This window comes from Emys orbicularis, chromosome 7, assembly GCF_028017835.1.
Source record: "Emys orbicularis isolate rEmyOrb1 chromosome 7, rEmyOrb1.hap1, whole genome shotgun sequence".
Taxonomy (NCBI): Eukaryota; Metazoa; Chordata; order Testudines; family Emydidae; genus Emys; species Emys orbicularis.
Window position 1 is genome coordinate 65,576,978 of NC_088689.1, and position 15,886 is coordinate 65,592,863.

At 38.8% G+C, this 15,886-nt stretch overlaps 1 protein-coding gene across 1 annotated transcript in view; it reads right to left on the reverse strand.

Annotated features, from left to right (window-relative positions):
* LRMDA (leucine rich melanocyte differentiation associated) overlaps nt 1–13,605 on the reverse strand; it is a 950,360-nt gene extending 936,755 nt beyond the window's left edge. Inside the window, exons 1-2 of the mRNA XM_065408750.1 lie at nt 13,576–13,605; nt 7,164–7,264 (exon numbers count right to left, since the gene is read on the reverse strand). Coding sequence (XP_065264822.1) covers nt 7,164–7,264; nt 13,576–13,605 — 131 coding nt within the window. The remainder of the gene's footprint in view (nt 1–7,163; nt 7,265–13,575) is intronic.
* Nucleotides 13,606–15,886: the final 2,281 nt, after the last annotated feature.

Below are 15,886 nucleotides of genomic sequence, written 5' to 3' on the forward strand. Positions count from 1 at the left end.
AAGATTACTTTTCTAGTGTTACGTAATCTCTTTGGTGGGGTCAGTGTATATGAGTCCATTTTTAAAGGGCTGTACAGTTTTAAGCTTAAAACTTCTAAACAAGGTATTTTAAAACAAAAATCCTGTTACTGTTAAGTATTTTAAAAATCAGAACAGTGATACACAATCTTCAATACTTAAATACATTCATTCTCTTATAATAAACTGCTTGAAAGAAAAAGAGGAAAGTGGAATACATTAACCACCGATCTCCATTACTCTTATTTCAGCCAACACAGTCTATAAATAGGCAATTATAATGTGAATAAATTGAAATACTGTGTGTCTGTTGTGGTCCAAATGGTTGTCTGAACAGCATTTTATTTGAAGAACGGATAAATGAGAGCATATTGTACCAGCACTATTTGACTGTTTGAATAAAGATTCAAGTTCTCTCTTTAGCTACTCTGTGTTGTGCAGTACTGATCAGAGAGAACCAAAAAGTAACAAACCCAGAGCAAAAGTGTATATCTAAATTCAAGCCACACCTAAAGGATGAAAATAATCCACCACTAATTGCTACCATAGCAATGAGCATAGCTGCATTTTCTTCTGTGTAGATACAGAGGTCATGTTTTTTTCTTTAGTACTCAGAAAAATTATAAACCATTAACTTTAAAAATTAAGGCACGCATGTTTTGTTTTAGATTCAATATTCAGTCTGATGCAGATAAACAGCAATTTCCCCTTCTCCAATTTCAATCTTTTTCACTTAAACATGTGAAAGGAGTGGGAAAGAGATGGAAGACAGAATAACTTCAAAACACAATCAGGTATTTGTAAACAATACTTTTTTCCTTCAGAAAAATCTGTAACTGCCAGTTGCAAAAGCAGCAGCATGTAAGATAAATCAATTAGCTTGCTAATTTCTCCCCTCTCATTTATTTAGCTCTGCACTGTATTTGTCGTAATTGACTATAATTATGTTAATTACTAACTCCAGTATAATTACTATATTTATTGTCATTGAGCACACTATGTACCCAAAGCAAAGCTGGCATTTGTTGGGCATCACACAAAAAAAAAAAAAAAAAGGCGCAAAGTGTCAGGAGGAGTTTTTCTGAAAACTGGCTGATCTACCTTCAGCAAATGAAAGGGCATAAGAGATTTCATGCAATGCTAGTTTGAAAGCACCGGTTCATTAAGGATATTAATTTTCTGATAACTACACATTTAAGCATGACACACTGGAGCAGTATCTACAGGATTTAGCAATTATTAATGCGTGACAGTTTCAAATGCTAAGTGAATCAATTAAACAGCAGCATTCACAATTTGAGAAGAGATAACTGCTTCATAACTGCCTAAGTCTACAATTTTCACATGACAAAAAAGGGCCATTCAGGCTCCTTCAAATCCTGACAGGTCAAGAAAGAAGTTTGAAACAAAAGCACCTTATAACCATCATCTCTCCTCTTTACTTGTCAGATCAACTTTGCTAGTGTCTCTGCTGAAATGGCATCACCATGCCAGCTGCCACAAGGTGATTTTTCATGTCTTGTCAAAGAAATCTTTTATTCTATTTGCTCTGCATTAACATGTTACATTTATTGATCAAGCCCTTTCTGCAGCCACAGCAGGGCACTGTGCTCTTATGCCTAAGGGGGCTTTGATGTCCTGGTGACATTCTAGACCGAATAATGCACATACTAAATGGATTTAATGAAGAAATGTGTTTGTGCATGACAGCTACATTAATAACAGCCCCTCACACTGATAAATATGCAATTGCTACTATTAAGAGTTACCCAATTACAGTGAAAATATTTCTCTACCTTATAAATAAACCCATCAAAAAGTTTTAACAATAGTGCATTTTCTTAAACATTTCTAAACGCTATAAAGATCAGTCTCAAGTCATGCTTTATCTTGATTTTTTTTTTTTTTTTTTTTTTTAAACTTATGTTGTTCATCTCCCTGTTCTGCGTCTTATTTCGGCAACAATGGCAGGATGGAAAAAGGCAGAAATAAATATAAAACTCTCCTTGGAGCCAAGAAGAACATGCCCTCTAAAATGGGGGACAGATTCTATCTTGAACTTTCACATACATGCAGGCAAGAGGAGCACAGAGGCAAAGAATTTCCTGCTCCCCACCATAGCCCACGGATACAACACTCCACAGGCCCAAAGCCACAAGAGTCATGGAGGAGCATTCCAGAGTAAGAACTAGGGTTCAGGGCTATATTTTTGCATACATGCCCACCCAGCACAACAGTGGCTATTAGCACAATAAATTATTCATGCTCCTAGCAGAAAATCTGCACCTTGGGGAGGTGGGGAAGATATAGATATATCTCAATAAGCCCAATTATTGGATTAATCTTCCTTCATTGGCGAAGAGCTGAGAAATACCCTTCCCTCCTCTTCAGCAATTAAAACCAGAGGGAATTTCTGAAAGGAAAAAGGGAGGAAATCCACAAATTTCAAACACTGAGCAAAGAATTAGACTGGCTTCTCAATTAGTCAATCAGCAATATTATTTAACTTAACATGGCACCCATACAGATCATGTGTGTCACCCAAACACCAGAATCCATTTAATCATTAGTATGAAGAGAAAACTAGCACAGACTCAGCTGAAACAGTAAATCAAACTTCTAATTTTTTTCCCCTCTCTTCAAGCTGATAAAACGTACACGATGGATGGTTACTATCTACAGGTCTCTGCACTTCATCCTACATCTCATCTTCCTGTATCCTCTCTGCTTCTCATCTTATCCTCTCTGCTTATTTGCCACTTTGTCTCATTCTCAGCTCTTAGTTACTATCTCCTTTCAGGAAAACCCCTACACAAGGGGCAACTTCTGGCTTCCAGCTCCCCCAACTAACTACCCTCCTTCAAACCCACTTCAGTGAAGCTTGCCAGCAGTCATCTCTTCAACAAACAATGCCTCATTACTTTTGCATTTCAGCTGTTGCCCCCTACATTGTTTGTCTCAAATAAAGACTAGTACACTCGCTTTCTACATATTATGAGAACTATGGACTGAACAGTTTATTGTGCTCTCATTCAGCAGCCATTACTAACACACATGTTTTGCTGCCAAATGGAGTATTTAAACATTACTGTGGGGGAAAATAGCTCATTTCTAAGGCTAGAAATTGAAGAATCCTTCTTCTACCACTCCCATCTCCACCCCAACACAGATTCAAAATGGCTGTCACACTCAGGTTATATGACAGAAGATGCCCACACCAATCTAGTGGTAAACATATCTAACAAGAAAAACTGTCATTCCCAACTCTAAGTGTATGAATTTCAAGTCCAGATGAACATATAGGAAATTTAAAAACCCAATGTCATAACAACAAAAAGAAACACCACCTAGAGTTAAAAGCTTATTTCCAGCCAAGCACCAGAAGGATCTTTAATAATGTGTTATATCTCATTCTTAAAAACATTCTGGAGTCAGCTGAACTGATCTGAATTTTTTTTTTTTTTTTTTAATTATGACCTAAACGGGACTGTCATCCCAACCAGAATTGAGAAGAACCAAAGAAACGAATGGAAAGTAACTTCATTTTGTGCATCTCATTAACAATTATTTCCAAGAGACATGCACAACAGACATCATGATAGCGGCAAGTTCTGTTCACAGCTACTTTCTGAGTTACCATTCTTTATTACAAACCAGCATGCTTGGCTGATCCTTCCCTACTTCCTTGAATGTATCATGTTTGTCAGTCAATCACCAAACACCACTTGCTTTTCACCTACTTTCCACTGACAGCACAGATGCTGTATTTACTTTGTCAAAGGCCTCAAGAATAATTAACTGAGGTACTCACCTACCTCCTGTCTTCATGTCTGCTGTGAAGTTATTTACCGTGTATTGCCAGTCAGTACCTGCACAATTCACTGATTAAAAAAAAACTGTTCAAGAAGCCACAATATTCTCTATTAAGAAACAAGTCATCTAATGCATCACATTCACCATAATAGAAGCCATTTTGCAATATCTACACAGTATATTAGAAATCTAGCCTCCTACAAAAAAGTTATATTTCCTGGATGAACGTAAGAGGCTGGAGGAGAATCCAATGCCAGAAATCACAAGTCTGGAATCTGCACCATTGCTTCTGGCAATCGAATGTCACCTGGTCAAACAGCAGTGCATAATCCTCTCAGAGGATAAAGCAGAAAATAGCTGCAAGCATCATTATGTTTAATAGATATTTTTCTCTTAATGCTATTTTTCACTGACTAGTTTTATCATAGTGATGTTAAATAAGATGTGATTGCAAGTAATTTAGTTTTAAAAAACAAAGCTTCCTATTGTAATGCATCAATTAAGTTGTCTTACTTTTATTGCTAGATTGAGAGACATCTTTTATCACCCTTTCTGGCCATGTAACTCTTAAGGCATCTTGTCTACTGTGTGAGGATGATCCCTTAGCAAGCTACACCTTGCCTTGCTTCCATTGACATCAGTAAAAATAGGACTGGGCCCTAAACGAACACATACTACCATTTGTTTCATTCGCAATATAAACTGAATTAACAGTTTTCTCCTATCTGATCTCTTTCTTGTTTTCTCCCCATCCTATAATCTTTAATGCACACCAAATGCTAAAAATCTATAAATTTGCAAGCATTCAAGTAGTTAACTGTCTAGCAGATGGTAACCACCATTCCGGTTATATCAGCCATTTCTATATGAGATATGGGATGTTTCCTTTTCGGATACAATAACCTCTCAATGGTCAAAATGCAAAGTTCAAGAACTGTTATTTAGATTTGTATACAAAAGAAAGGAGGACTATCCCAAATGAAAGCACCCTGCCATAAATTACAAGACAGAAATAAAATTAAACTGCCAGCAGAACACAAAACTCCCCTGATCTTTATTATGACCCCTTGACAGGATGCAATACCATTCCAGTCTTCTGTGGACTGACTGATTTTCTCCCATCAAGCTAAATCTCAAAGAAACTTTCTGTATCTTAGCATTCCTTCCTCATCTCCCCAAAAATGGCTTTTAAGGAGACCAAATCAGGCTTTTTACATTTTCTAATAAAATCACTATTATTAAATCAGAAAATTCCTCACTATACTACAGCATTGTCAGTTCTTCAAGCAAATGAAATTTGTTTAAGTAGGATGAAAAAATTTCACTGTTGAAAACTACTTCAGCCAAAGCCCATGACATCCCCACCAAACGCACATCACTTAAGGCTATGAACTTTCACAAACTTGTTTTTGGTCTTATGCTATAACCAATGATACACCAGGTTTTCAGAGTACAGTAATACTTGACACATCATACCTCAAGTGTTGATTGTATGTGAATTTGTATTTCTATCGTGGCTCAAACAGTAATAAACAAGGGGACCTTATTCTTTTGCTTCTCTTGTTAAAATAAACTAATGCCAGAAGTGACTAGGAGAAGCCATTTTCCTTCTCAACGTAAGCCTTAATTTCCACCATTGCAAGCAGCCAACTGTCCTCACAGTTTTAGCGATTACAGTTTCATTCCATCCACTGCAGGATTAAGCCTTTTGAATGGTATCACAAAGTGTCACTGTCCTAGATCGAAGGTGAGCAAGGAGATAAATGGGTAGATTTTAGAGTAACATACTTACCTCAGTCCATTTGAGGTCTACTATCTATTTTCTCCCTCTTCCCTAAGAGGATTTCCCTCCTAGCGAGGATACTATTCAAGAGTATTGCGAGGGGTTCCCCCCCCCCAAATGCATTGGCAACTTCAGTGCACTTTGTTCCTGTGCAAAGCTTCTTTAAGATTACATTACAAACGAGTGCTGCTTAAATATTTCAGGAATAAACTAAATGTTTGAAAGGAATTACTCTTCAAAATCTACAAAACACAAAGAACAAAGTCTTTGCCCAGGTCCATTACTTTGGTAAATCCAAGAACAGAAGAGTAATCCTGTTTTTAAGCATTAAACACATGTACATGAGGAACACTAGAAGTGTTTTGAGAAGCAGCAGCAGTTTCTGTACAATCCCATTAACAAATTTGTGTTTCATGTTCACAGTTTGTTTTGGTTTAGAGGACATCCTTCTCAGTGAAAGTAAGTAGAACGTTAGATAATAAGAGTCATTAGTATTTACAATGCACAGACTGTTCTTCAATGCCTGTTTTGCTCCACTATCTCTTGCATATCTGAGATCATAATCAGTCCTTCAGAGTTTACAGTGAAACAGGATATCATCTATAATAAATTAAAAACAGTAGCTAACACTTATTAGAAGAACAAGATTCTACAGTCTTGCTTTCAACTGAAAATTTTTAGAAGTAGGCTTAGGGTCTGCTCCAATTGAAGCCCATGGAAATAAGACCATTACCACATTTGGAGGAAAAAAACCTGCTTATGCCAAAGTAAACTGTGGAATTCCAAATTTGGAAAGTGTAACCTTTATACAACAGCCCAGTAAAACTTAAGGATGAAGTCAATGGGTTCTATTCAAAACTGCTGTAAAATTCAATGCAGGTTAAAGAAAAACATCTCCTTTCAATAGGTTTTTTGCACAATCCTATGGAATTCTTTATGGTGAATTAAATTTTAGAGGCCTTCTCCATAAGAAGAGTTTTGTTTTAAGAGTTAAAAAAAATACATATTGATGCCTAGATTGTATTAATTCATTTTAACACACCATCTGGGAAGACAATATCCCAGAACTTTGAAGATCACAACTGTAAACATGCAAGGAAGATGGGGTAAAGGAGAGCACACTTACTTGTAACTTTGCTACTGGTGAAGCACTGTTGGACTCATTCTCCATTTTTTCCCCACAGAAAAATGTTGTTTTGCTTGTTTTCCAGCAAAGAGCAAATAAAAACAATGCAAACTTTGCATTGTGTATTATTTGGATTGATGCTAAAAGCTTTTGATAGACTTACCTGTTCATTATTCCTCCACACATACCAAACGTGTTAAATAGAAGATAAATGTCTATAAAAACAGTACCACTATTTTAAAATAGCAATATATGATTTGATAACAATTAAGACAATTTGATATACTTTTTTTATCCTTATCCAAATAGAAAGGACATGCATATAGCAACTGAAAATATGAAAAGGTGGAAAATATTTCACTTTTGGCAGCACAGCCTAATTCTGCTCATACTGCACTTGAGAAACCAAACATTGTCACATACCTTAACAAGTTGAAACTGAGGTCTAGCCTTTTTGCAATACCTCCATATTTTCTTCCTAGAAATTCTGGAATTTCTTTGCAATCTTGACTAATGTAGGACACCTGCAAATTAAAAAGAGGAACTATTTAATAAATGAACAATTTATAGTTTCTCATACTGCTTCTTCTCATTGATCTAATGACATGGCAAATAAAATAACAACAGTCACTACTACCTTCCAAGCTACATCAGCTTCAATGCTATGGACTCCACCCAGAGTCTCACTTTTCTTCCGCTATGATCAGTTTAACAGTCATTAATTCATAGCCGAATGTAAATTGGGTTGGGATTTCCTACCTTGGGGAAATCCATGTTTGCTGGCATGTTAGTAATTTAATTTAGAATATAATATTTCCCATTAATACTGGTCAAAAGTGAATAAGGATTTTTGGGTGCCCAATTTGAGGCACCTTAGATGGAACTGATTTTCAGAAGGCTCAACACTTTCTAAACCCTTTGATGCATCTCAGGTCAGGCACCCAAAATGTGATGAACCAAAATCATTGTTACTTCTGAAAATTTAGGCCAGAATTTCAAAGCACGGTACAGTCAGTCAGTCCTCACAACATCCTTGAGGCAGATATTATCCCCATTTGTATAACTGGGGAACATCAGAAAGGCCAAGTAAATTGCCAATTACCAGTAACAAAGCTAACATCATAGCAAATCAGCTCCAAAACTAAGCTAAGCCCTCAGAAGTTCCTGGTTCACAGTCCTGTGCTCAGACAATACCACGCCCTTGTTTATAATATTTTTTTAGGGAAACTGTTGGTAGCAAAGTATGTAGGCTACTAGGATTTGTCTCTGAGCCAGGATGAAGTGGCCAATGATACCTCCCCAATATCCCCACACGGTAGGATGGCAATGTTTATATATCCTGCTACACTCCAAAAATTGTGGTTGAAGTCTTAGTGGGGAGTCTTGGAAGGAATGAGACCTAAAACAAAGAGCAGGAATGCCAGACATTAGCTATAATGAATTCTAGATCTAGGCTGGATCATCTCTCCAGTAAGCCACTTACACTGAGGAAATGGCAACCCTGACTAGCTACTAAAAATCAATAGAATTATGAAAAAAATAAAAGCTGACATTTGTAAGTTTTGCACTGCAGGAATCCTGCCTTTTATGACAACTTGCTGCTTAGTTGGGTCTCACAATATTTAATTCTAAGCAACTGAAATGCTAAGTTAGAGTCCCCTTTACAGTTGGTCTACAAAATGCCCAACCATTAAAATTCCAGATAAGGAACAAATTAACAACAAAAGTAATTCATGTTCTGTTTTGATAATATTTCATGTTCTCTGAAATATAATCAACCCTACGGGACAACTTGCCAATGTATTCTTCACCTTTACAAATCATCCCTGTGTTTCATCCAGTCTTAAAACGCCTGCAATCTGATAATACAATATTGCATCCCCTTTAATTCATTCTTATTCAGTAACTTCAACTGAGAAAGATAGCTGACTACAGTGAAGTAATTTTTTACTTTGAATACATGAGCTGAACAATAGAGACCTCAAAGTTCAGCCTAGCAATTTCTTCCCTCTTCTTCATGACATCTTTCATCATGGCTCTTGCAATAAATTCTAGTACCAAGACACAGACTTGCCTTTTAGAACTACAAGGAGGAAGAAGAAAAGGGATTTCTTTGGATAGCTGACATCCTAATAACTTGGAAATATTGGAAGCCCTCTTTTAAAAAAAAAAAAAAAAAAAAAAAAAAACACACACAATAAATATCATCTTACATGCATACGTCTTACTTGTATAATGCCTTTCATCCCAAAGGACCATAAAGCACTTTACAAGATACATGCACATGCACAGACATCTATTTTAATAAATAGATGATTCAGTCAATCCACCACTGAAACGCAGCCACCTCTGAGGTGAAATGTACACTACGATTTTGCCCCCCAAGATCACAAAAGAGATCGGGACAGCAAGTGAAGGATAATTTCAGTAGTAGAAATAAAAGGGGAATTTGGTGGTCTCAAGTCTAGGGGACACAGTAAAAGACTGGGAGTCAGAAGATATCTATTTTAATCCCAGCTCTGGCATCAATTCACTGTGTGGCCTCAGTCAAATCACTAAAGGCCTAATTTGCTCAACCCATCTGAAGATTCGACTCTTGACCTCTCTCTGACCAGGCCGAGTGCATGCTCCCAAAGCGTGGTGACATTTCCATATTCTTTAGCCTCTGTATTGGTGGAGCCTACGTATTGGTAACCAGATGGGTTCCTAAAATTAATGGGAATACATGTCATTTAGACTCTGCCCTTCCTCTCCCTGTCATTTTTTGCAGAGGGGGGAGCAAGATACCTCAAGAATGATGAACTCCTGAGCACTTGTACTTCCTTCAGGATCATCTGGCATTCTTTCTAAAACAGAAGGGATCTTAAACTTCAGTATCCTAGTCAAATCCAGCTTGGGTAAAGACAACACATTCTGCTCAAATTATGCTAATGCAAAGTATTATACTATTAACACAGTGTTTTACCAAGGATTTAAGAACATTAATTAAAGCCTCTCAGCACCTTTATAAGGCATTATCTCCATGAAACTTTGGTTCACAGACCTGTAGAAAACTTTCAATTTTTGCTTTATAAGAAGTTATTCACAAATCTGATTGCAGGTGAAATTTCTTACATTTCCACCAGCTTCTCCGGGCAAGGGTGAAATTCCATACCCGAGACAGAAAAGTGAATTCCTGACCATTCACCGTATTCACAGTGGAAGCAGCTTCTTGCATTAATTTTTTTTTTTTTTTTAATTTAAAACTCACTTTTTCAGTGAGGAATTTCCCTTCTCCCCCCCCCCCCCAACTTAATTTTAGTTGGGTATCAGTGTCTGCCCAACCTGAGTGCCACACATTGCAGTAGGACTCAACATCAGGGGAAGAATGCTTCCTGAAAAGACTTTTCAAACCACTCGAAAGGCAGTATTGACATTCACTATAAGAATCCAGATTATAGTAGTACTACTATAGATTAAACTTCTTATGGAGAAAGGCAACACCTTGATAATAGGATCCTCATCCATCACTAGAACTCCCAGGTGCTATGGTAATGCCAGTAATGTATTAATAAGATTTCTCCAAAATTGTTTTTACTTCCAGCTCAAAACAATTTACCAGGAATCAATACAAGCTATTGTCCCTGCCATGTCCCTGCCATATCCCCCCCCCTCCGCTGCCCCACTTCCTTCATAGCAAGGATCAGCCTTCAAGTACTGGTCCCTCAACATTCCCATTGCTCATAGATACGGAAATGAATGGTGGCTGTCCAGCCCACTGCAATACCTAGGTAGAGTGGAGCACCATAATGACCAAGTCTCATTCCTTTGCTCTTTCGGATAGAAGACTGCTTTTTATTGTCAATAAAACTGCTCCCCAGATATCCTATAAACCAACAAGGTTGAGGGGACTGGAAAATGCTGAGGATCAGTAATTGAGTCCAGAACCTTCCATATCTAGTTTTCTAGTTCAAATCCAAATCAGGGTTGGTAGTAACCAAAAGTTGTTGCTATCTGACAGCTGTTTGGTGCCCTATATGGGGTAACCAACCTGGATCAAGTTTAGAAAGTTTATAATAAAACCCCAAATAAGATGGGTTGTGTGATATTTCAGGTTTTATTGTGAATGTTTCACACCATTATAGTTATTGATAAGTTAGGGAAGAATTTGGGGTTTTTTAAACACACATTTTAAATTGACATGGTCACCTTCACTAGCTTCACTTGCCCCTCTTTCCTCACATAGTTTCTGTACTGGAGAGCATAACACAAATTACCTTTATTGTGACCATTTTACAATGACATTGCATTGTGAGCAGTGTGGTTACACTCAATACAGTGTCATTAATTCCATTAAGAATGTTTCCAAATAGTATATATCATGTTTAAATTTTATGAAAAATCCAAAGACTGATGCACTCTCACTGCCACAGAAATATACATCTGGAGAGTGTTACTAGTCAGTTGAGCATTATCCTGCATACTGCTAGAAGCTCATGTGTTCTCCCGTTAATTGAGTATTGTGAAGAGAGAATCAGATATTAAAAATACATTGTAGCTAATATTCATATGCGATGTCTGAAAGAGAGTCATGTTTTGAAACAAACTTCATACCACTCAGAACACATTCAAATTAAGAAAGTATTTAGTTTAGTAGGGATATGATCAGCCTCTAGGGAAGGAAGAATCATCCATTCCATGCCACAGCACACCACAATGACCACAGAAGCAGTTTCTTACAACGGCTGCAAAGTTAGCCAATTGCCTGCATAATCACCATTTCTAGAAGCAATACATGGAATTCACTTAACTAAAATATCTGTAAAAGGAATGATCCTATTAGAGAAATGTTTAGCTGTGAAGCACTCTTGGTACAATGATGTAGTATTTTCATATAAAAGGTGTTTTGTTTTTTAAAAGGTCAGACCAAAAAACAGGGCACACACTAATTCTTAAGTGGGAAATTTAAAGCCAAAGGAGTGAGTTCGGTGCCTGACTCCCACAGAAAAGCAATGGAAGTTGGGTTCCTTACTCCCCTTTGAAAGTCTCCCCATAAGCAAATGACATTATAATATGAAGAACATGTGTTTCTCTGCTAAAAGTAAGCACAGTGAACACATTTTATTCCCCTCCCAACCTCATATTTTCATTTATTCTTTAAAGAAATTAGTGATTTTGGAACAAGTGAAAACCTTTAGAAAGGGGAGTCCTCTAATCATCCATAAAAAATTATACAGATCAATAATAATATAAGCTTTCTCCCTCCATGCACACAGCCCTTGCGGTAGGATTTATCTTCTTTGTACACCTCGTCCTCGAAAAGGTCAAAGGACTATGCACTCTCCGTGGCTCAGTCAAACTTAGCTGACAGTCTGGGTCCTATTAGTGACAAGGGTGATTGTGGTTTCTCTCAACAGGTGTAAATTGTCACTGAAGCTAATGGAGAAGATGACAATTTACACCAGCTGAAGATCTCAAAAGATGCCCTCACAAGCTAAAGACAGTCAAGCACTACCAACGTGGGTGAAATTGAACCCATGACCTATTTATTTATAGGCTTTTCTATTACCTGAAAAGCTCCATAAACTCATTCCCAACTCTTGAGCTCTCCAGACAATAGATCATTACAACGCCTGACACAAGTCACAGAAAGGGAAACTTCTATTTCAGGTAAAATGACAAGTATCAGGGGTTTTACAGAGACACAAAAGGTGATAAAAAGTTATTTCCTTTTCAAATCTTGTATGCACTATGGATACATATTGTATAGCTATGTATGGACAGACTGTGGGAATGCCTCAGCAAAACATACAGCTGCACTGAAGTGGTTAACAATTATACTTAACTCCATAGGTGTGGCCAGTAAACTGTCTTTAGAAGCAATAATTCACTGTATTAATTTCACAACAGCTGCATGTGATGTGATTTATTTATTTTATTTATTTTTACAAACAACTTTCTCCTACCATTGTGTGAGCAACATCAGATCTGAAACACATTCTAAGTGCTCCCCATGGAAACACATTTAAAAACATATCCATTGTAAATACAACAATTAAAGAAACAATGCACTACCGGTTTGGGGGGGGGGGGGGGGTTGGAGAGAATCTGGAGTTTGTACCATTAGTAGATTATGGGTCTTTCATGTAAGAGAAACATACTAATAACAACCTCTCAGGAGTAAAAGCATTTTGTATTTACACCTGGACAGACAATTATGTTCATAAGAGTTTATTTAAAGTAAGTGATACATTTTATTGGAGTATAAAGTGAAGGTAAACTTCATGAGTCTAACCCCAGCAAAAGCAAGTGACTAAAGCAATTTTTCAGTGCAATTTTTTTCCCCTCCAGTAACTTAACCTGCATGAACACTGAACAAGTAAAAACTAAACTCTAGAGGTTTGATTCACCTTTAATCTCTCTAGAATAGCTTTTCCCAGCCCCCACATGCCCTTTGCACCATTAATTGCAACTAAGAAGGGATAGGGTTGGTTTTTTGTTTGGTTGGTTGGTTTTTTTTTTTTTTTTTTTTTAAAGTTACTGAAAAATAGCCAGGCAGGCCTGGTACCACCACCAAACAGGCTCTCTACGTTAAAGGAAAGACAAGATGTGGAAGAGGGGCAATTCTCTACGCAACGAGAGGCAGCATAAATAAATAAATAAATAAATAAATCAGGCTCTTTCCGGGGGGGGGGATTACAAGTAAAAACAACCCCAAGCACGGGGCTATCTCCAACTACAAATAAAACATGCCCTGAAGAGACGGACCTGACACACGCACGCTGTAGAAGAGAAAGGAAAGTCCCGCCAAAAGTGCTACTGCTGGATTTGCAAACAGCTGGACACAGACACTTACTTGAGCTCCATTTCCCACGACCCCTGCCATCTCTGCACACTACACACGGCCTGGGCTATGCCCCCTCAGCTGCAACCCTCTTGGGACAGGGGGAAATGTAGCTAGCTGCAGGGTTTGGGTTCAATCAGGGGGGACTCTGCTTTGGGGGGGGGCGGGGGTCAGTCACTCAGCGCTCCTCTCTCTGCCTCTATTAAGGGCTCAGCAGCTGCAGCTGCTACTTCCTCACTCGTCAGCTGATCCCGAGCGGAAGCATGGCTCGGCTCTGCTAATACAGCTGCCTGCTCCACTTGCGAACCGGCGCTGCAATGCAAAGCCCGGCTCTGTTCACAGGGTCTGCCCGCGACCTGCTGGTAGGCTCGCCCCGACAGAACCTCTACTGGGAGGTGGAGCCGGGGGTGGTAGGGCTGCCCCTCCCCCCAGGCCTGGGCTGAGCTGAGGGAGATAGGGGCTTCCCACACAGAGCCCCCGGCGGGGGGTATAGGGGCTTCCTTTGGGTTGCCACCTTCAAAATGCAGAAGAACCCAGCCACTCTCTCCCCCACCCCAAAACAGCCACTCTCCCCTACTGCCAAAAATCAGCTACTAGCCACCCCACCACCACCACCAACAGGGGTCCCAGCATCCCAGGGCTAGCTACTTGTTAGCAAAAAAGTTTTAAAATAACTGCTTTACACACACAAAAACCATCCCCAGGACTGGTCTGAGAAAGAAGTACTGTAAGTGACTGCTTAAGTCCTTGCTGTCCAGCATTGGTTTGTTCTCCCACTGTGGTAGCAGAGACAATGGACAGTTGTCATAGATTCAAATTCCTTCCCCTACCTCCTTCACCAGCAGAAGTGGGCACTCCCAGCCAATTCAGTAATTTTGGGCCCCAAAACATCAAGATGGTTATGAAAGTCAATGAAAAATCCCACTGTATTTTACAGTAAAATCCTATGCCACTGTAGTGATGTTAGTCATAGATAGAGTTTGGAGCTAGTTCTTGGAGAACACTTGTTTGTTTGCATTCAATAAGATCCTACCAGAAATACATTTACAATTCTCTCATAAAGGCATGGCAAATTAGTCCTTACAGAAACCGACCCACGAAAATCTGGGCTACCCCTATAGATGGGTGGCATCGCTAAAAATGGGTTGGATGGAATAGTGCTATTGAAGGCTTCCTGTAAGGATCTCAAACCAGATTTTTCAAGGCAATTAGGTACCTAAAGATGCAGACCTAAAGATTCCTATTGGGAATTTTAAAAGTGCATAGGCAACTAATGCCCATAGACACATAAGTACTTTTGCAATACCACTCAGCACCTATCTAATCTTTAGGTGCCTAAATACCTTTAAAAACCTACTCCCTTCTCTCTATTGATAATCTATAGTTCAGAGTGTGACAGCTATAGCAAGTTCCTGCCACATCCTTTGAAAAACCTTATTGAAATAAGTTTAAGTTTCTTTGGAGTCCGCTGTATTAAATGACAAGTTTATGTATTATTGTAGGCCAGGAATGTATGTAACCTTTCTAGGAAGGAGATATGACAGATGTGAGGCCTGGGAGTTAACAGGACTATATTGAAAATGTGCCAGAGAAGAATGGACTTTGGGGACAACAAATCTTAAATGAATTTCCTGGGGAATCCCTAGGGAGAGGTTAAGGAAAAGTCCCCACTTCTAGTTATGCAAAAACCTAGCCAGTTGAAGCTATGCCCTGAGGAGAAAGTGACTGTCTGCTGGTAACCTGTTCCTGGAGATCAAAAGTCCAAGCTATATGAAGAAACAGCTAAATTGCCCAGACTGTGTCCTGGTAAGAACTTGTATCCAGAAGGAAAACCCAACTGTGGATTTGAAGGACTGACACCTACCCAAGCCCAAGGATGGAGTTGGGGTGGTCTCTAGAAAGGTTGTTAGCATGCATGTAAGTTATTTTATTGTTTGTAATATGCTTATTGTGTAATGCTTTCACCTTAAGAATAAATGAAGTTGCTTAGAAAGAGCAGTGTGGTAATTTGTAACTCCTGGCAATTGCGCTGTTCATAGGCTTCAAAGAGAAAGCAAAGAGCAGTCTTGGGCTGTTTACGCAGTCTGGCTTGCTGGAGGTGTAGGCAGAGAACTATGCAGCCTTAAAGATTCCCCAGTCATGAAGGAGTGAGGCACAGGTCTTTGCTCAAGAGAAGTGATGGCTGGGAGGCAGAAGCCTGAAAGTAACCACAGATGGGGAGCCCAGGTGCAGTTGCCCTGAAACTGTGATACAGATAATTTCTGCAGAAATCATGGGAAGTTTCAGAGGGGATATAAGTTTTGTGTGCACCCCTTTAGGTGGA